This window comes from Neopelma chrysocephalum, unplaced genomic scaffold (assembly GCF_003984885.1).
Source record: "Neopelma chrysocephalum unplaced genomic scaffold, ASM398488v2 Primary Assembly neopelma1_80, whole genome shotgun sequence".
NCBI lineage: Eukaryota > Metazoa > Chordata > Aves > Passeriformes > Pipridae > Neopelma > Neopelma chrysocephalum.
In genome coordinates, this window is record NW_020897741.1 from 551 (window position 1) to 5,777 (window position 5,227).

At 42.2% G+C, this 5,227-nt stretch overlaps 2 protein-coding genes across 2 annotated transcripts in view; one reads left to right on the forward strand and one right to left on the reverse strand.

Moving 5' to 3' along the window:
- Window positions 1–800: 800 nt before the first annotated feature.
- LOC113970803 (taste receptor type 2 member 40-like) lies at window positions 801–1,915 on the reverse strand. Its single transcript, XM_027690098.1, has one exon. The coding sequence runs from the start codon at window positions 1,746–1,748 to the stop codon at window positions 801–803; it is 948 nt and encodes a 315-aa protein (XP_027545899.1). The 5' UTR covers window positions 1,749–1,915.
- A 3,151-nt stretch (window positions 1,916–5,066) lies between these two features.
- MEP1A (meprin A subunit alpha) overlaps window positions 5,067–5,227 on the forward strand; it is a 14,337-nt gene continuing 14,176 nt past the window's right edge. Inside the window, exon 1 of the mRNA XM_027690079.1 lies at window positions 5,067–5,171. Within this exon, the coding sequence (XP_027545880.1) occupies window positions 5,103–5,171 (69 nt within the window). The 5' untranslated portion in view covers window positions 5,067–5,102. The remainder of the gene's footprint in view (window positions 5,172–5,227) is intronic.

Below are 5,227 nucleotides of genomic sequence, written 5' to 3' on the forward strand. Positions count from 1 at the left end.
AATGCAGTTACTGGATTAGCACTAAATATGTCAAAAAAAATACAAAAGACCAACAATTGGTAATTCATTAAGGTTTACCATCAATTAAGCCTAGAAACCCAATTTCACCAGGGCACAATCTGACATAGTTGGAGGAGCAAATCTTACCAAAGAGGCATCCCTGCTTTTGGGGCAGAGAGTGAAGCAATCCCATTGGCAGAGCGGGGTCATATTGTCATCCTCTGCCATGGAGGATTTCAAATGCCAAATTTATACTTCTGGGAGGAGTGAAGGTGAGACTGAAGTCATGAATGGTGGGGACCAGCCATCTTATATAGAAATGAGGGTTATCAAGAGTTTTGATTACAAAGAGTCTTGCACAAGGGCTGAACAGAGCAGTGTTAGTATCACTCCAACTTCTGCCGGGCTCAGGCAGAGGTCAGGGGCCTCTGCTGGATAATCTGTCACCCCCTCGGCAGATTATCATGCACACGTTGATCCCTTCACCACATATTTCAGGGATTTATGCCTCATTTCTACAGTCAAGGCTAAATGACTTTGTTAATAACAATAATAGAACTCAAAGGTCTATCTAAATCAAATCACAATAATAATTATTTTAACACACAATAATTTAGTTCAATAAATATGAATGAAGTTTGCTTAAATTAGATGAGGAAGAGAGAACATTTGTCTCGTCTCCTATGGCTGGAAAGTTCCTTTAGAGATTAAATGACCTGGTTTCATTAGAGATTAAATGACCTGTTGATCTTAAGGGAAAGATCAACATTTTCCAAAGGCTCCAGCTTTTCTTGCAGTTCCTACCTCATGCAAAGCTTCCTACAAGGCAGAATCCTTAGCAGTGTGTTTTCCAGTTTGGGATTGCTGAAAATCACAATAAGGGAATGAACACCCGGAAAGGCGTACAGATATGTGAATACAAGAAACATCATGGCATTTTCATTCTTAACAGAATAAATTAGAGTCAAGATCAAACATATAAAGTTGATGCTGTACATTAGAAAGAAGGAGAGAATGGATTTCATGGCTTTGATGTGGGCATCCATGCTGAGGTCCTTCATGGAGTTTGTCTGCATGTTGTGTTTGTGTCTCCAGAGGGAAAAGAGAAGGAGAAGAGCAGAGGAGATGACTGCCATGAATGAAGCAGTATATCCAAAGCCAGTGATGAAATAAATATGGAACAAATGTTTCTCCATTTTGATACTTTCTTCCCAAAAGTTTCCTGGACAGGTGAAATTGCGGTCCTTACTGTGCTGTTTTTCAGCAATACCATAAGCAAGGACACTGACAGCCAAGGCTAAAAGCACTGACCCCAACAAGAGCCAGGGCACCATCCTGTCAATTTTTACTTTCAAGTAGATGAAGAAGCTGTTCCTGAAATTGGCAATTTTTATACAATAAAAAACACAAAGACAGGCTGAAACCCACAAGCTGAAATAATTAAGAAAGGTATAAATAGATAAAATTAGTTGAAGTGTGGGGTGAACATGAAGGTGTTTGGGATAAATTACTGAAAGGAGGGAATTTACCCATGTGATGCACAAAAACCAAAACCTGGAGCGTCCTACAGCCAGCAAGATCTTCTCATTAGAGTTCAAGGTTTTCTTTCTGACCCAGGCCATGCAAATCACAGAAACAATGAAAGCATTTATCCACAGGCCAGCAAATGTCTCAAGGGTGACAACGGCCACAGCTGTGGCAGCGTATGAGGTGACATTGGATTGCTCTGGAGAGAGACAAGCTTCCATCCTGGGAGTTGGGAGCAGTGCTGTGCTGGACAAGGGGCTGTTGCACCAATGCCAAACACAGGTCAGCGGCTGCTGTTGCCTGAGTGTCAGGTGTGGAAAGAGGAGCTTTATAGAGCTGCTGGTGGGGGGGATTTTGGTGGTGCTGGTCTTGAGAGCAGGGCAGGTGCAGGGATGTAAATGTAGATGTAAATGTAAATGTGCAGGGTGTCAGTGTCACTCTGCAGTATTTGAATGTTGGTTCAGGGGGGCTGTATTAAGTGGCAGAAACAGCGGAGATGTTTTTGTGCAGTGGGCAGTGTTGTAATTTTGTGAGTACCCATGTTTAATTCATGTCAGGCTTCAGGATCTGGTTCTTCTGTCTCTTGGTCACCTATGGTGCTCATGCAGAGCAGGGGTTGTGCTCAGCAAAGCACCATCAGGGGAGTGCAGTGTGAGTAATGAAGTTCGTAATCCTAATCTGAAGGTCATACATGTTGATCTCCTTTACCCTTTGTGCCTTATCTCTTCCTAACAGTCTCAGCTCAGTACAGGCCAAGAGGACATGCATTTATTTTAAAATGTTCAAAGCATTATCCTTGTTCTCATCTAATTTTAGGCAGTATTTTAAGTTTTGAGCAATTTAGGAGAAAAAACAAATAGTAAATGGGTGTTAAAATCATATGTATCTCTTCTGTTTTTACTGGTCTCAAGCTCAAAGTTGACAATATGTGAGATTATGTTATAACATGCAATAAAATTTCCCAGCAGTACCTGAGCAATGCCCTGGAAGTCCAAAAACCTGCTTGTTTATCTCAGCTATCAGCTATCTCAGCTGTCTAAACTACTGGTTTATCTAACAAAAGATATTATCTCTCCCTATGCCCTCTGCCAAAATTACTCCAGTCAGGGAATTTTGCTAACAGTCTCCTGCCCTTTTATAGGTAGATGTATTTTATATATGCCCCTATTTTTAATGCATACTTATTCGTTCTTTTTATCTAGAATTATAGGTATGTATAATGCTTTAAAAGCAGAGCAACTGCTGTTGTTATCCTGTGCTGTGTGTTTCAGATCTGAATGCTGAAACTGTTAACCTGGACGCTTTTGAAAAGTTCAGTCTTGTGCTGCTTTCAAACCCTATGAAGTGCAACAAAATTACCTGAATTTTGAGAAGCTGGATGGGTAATTTTTTATTAACAATGTAGTTGGTATCACTTTGATATGATAGTTTTTCCAGCTCAGGACACATTTGTTTTAATTCTTGCTCGTATGAAGGACATAAGTACCTGAGCTGCATTTCTGCCTCAGAGTTTATTTGTGTTACACTGGAGTCAAAACCAGTGCACGCAGATTAGCAAAAGGTATTATCTGCATTTAGTGACACCATTTAATGCCTGTGTCTAGGAATCCAGGGTAGATCTGCCATTGGGTGTGGGAATAATGATGCACAGCAATTTTGGGCACTTCATACGAGGCAGTGTATGAGGCTCTAAGGCACCTGCTGTACTTTCCTGTGGTCTCATGTTCTGCTACTCCCCTTCCTCTATTGGTTGAGCTGGGGCTACCCAGAGTGGAAGAGTAATAGCATTTCCCATCACCAACTTCTTCACAGGAACTGCAGCCAGTTGAAGACTGTACATGCACTGCCCTCCAGGGAGGACAAAATGAAACTAGTGCTGGAGCACCTCTGCTGTGGAGACAGGCTGAGAGAGCTGGACTTGTTCAGCTTGGAGACAAGAGGGCTCCAGGGAGACCTCAGAGCCCTTCCAGTGCCTAACAGGGGTACAAGAGAGCCCTTATACATATATGAGAGCAAATATATGCCCTCAGAATGACATATCTTTAGATGTCTTTTTTAGGTTCTTGGGTTATTTTAAAGTTAAGGGGACTAAAATCAAAGTGCTTTTCAGACTACTCTGAATTTGCTTTGATTTTTTGTTCCTTTCTCACATCCACTGCTGCACATCTGCAAATTTGGCCTTTATGATGTGTTTTGACTCTCTTTACTCACCTGTGGAAAAAGCCTCTACATGGTGTATCTTGAGACATGCTTCGCTTTTACTAGAAGTGTGTCCTGTTCAGCTTAGGTATGTGTCCTTTGAAACAATCATTCTAAAAGCAAGTGTTGAAGAAAACCCATTTGTGCTGCATGAAAGATCAGTCCTCTGGGGCCCTTCTTCTCAAAACAAGAAAAGATCTTCATACTTTTTCCTCTGCAATGTGACCTCTTACCAGTAGCTTCCTACTTTGATTTGTTTGGAGGAAAATATGTGGCTTAGATTGAAGGACTGACTCCTTTCTAGGCCAGGCATATTTCCCACTCAAAACCTACTTGCATTTGAGGTTTATTTACGCTGAAATCCAGTGTCTCCCACCAGCTCTGCTGGGTGCAGTGTGTGAAGCACCTCCAAAGCACTTTTTCTTCTCTTCCTACCTTCTGCATTGTGCTGTGGGCGGTGGTGTCCCCAGCACAAGCCTTTTTCTACCCAATTGCTGAACATAGAGGTAACAATGCTCACTTCATGTCTTGTAATTTCGGATGTGAAATGAGGAAGCAGGATTCCACTGCCTGAGTTAAGGGCACTGAGGCACTCCAGGGCACATGCGACATTTACAGGAATCATGCAGGACCTGTGGGAGAACTAGAGATTTTTGGAGCCTTGGCTCAGTTAGCCCATGTGTCCTTCCTGCCCCATGTCCCCTGAGAAAGAAGACAGCAAAGAGCAGGACGAGTTTGTGATCTCTGAAAACCACCAGAAAAGAAAGGAACATCAAGCTGGAAGGCCAGGGATCAACTGATACATGTGACCACTTCTAGATGCCTGTTGTGTATCAGGGCATCAGTTCTCAGATGGGATCAGCTGTGGGAAAACACTGTCAGGGCATTCATAATCATATCTCTTGTACCTCTAATCTTTACAGTGTGATGTTAATTATTAATTGAAAATGGCACTGGGCCAAATTCTAATGGCACTGGAGTGCTATAAACTTGAAATAATTTTGCTTAAGAGTGTGGCTTTTCTCCTGTGCAGTCAAGATTGTAATGCTGACAGATAACAAACACAGTGGAAGGAGTCAGCAAGTTCAGGCCTGATTGAGAACTTCCTTTGTGAAGTCTGGGTGGGTCTTTTACCAGCTATACTGAAGACACGAAATTACCACATTCGTCTCTGTAATCTTCCCCCAAAGTGGACTTAGGTAGTTGATAACAGCAATGCCATCATGTGCCATTCAGGAGGCAAATTTTGCTGCTATAATAATATTTCAAAGGTGGAAAGTCTGATGCTGGTTGGCTGATGCTCCATGGAAAGCTCAGCAGCATTCCCTATATATTGCAAGAGATGAGAGGGACCAGCTTCTTTTCCCATTGCAAAAATGGGCTCCAGCATCTTCCCACTGTGCCTGATGCTTCTACTGTGTTATGTTTATGGTTCTCCACTCTCTGTAAGTAAATCCTAATTTCTACAGACTCTGAGTAAAACCCAAATTCTACAGGCTCC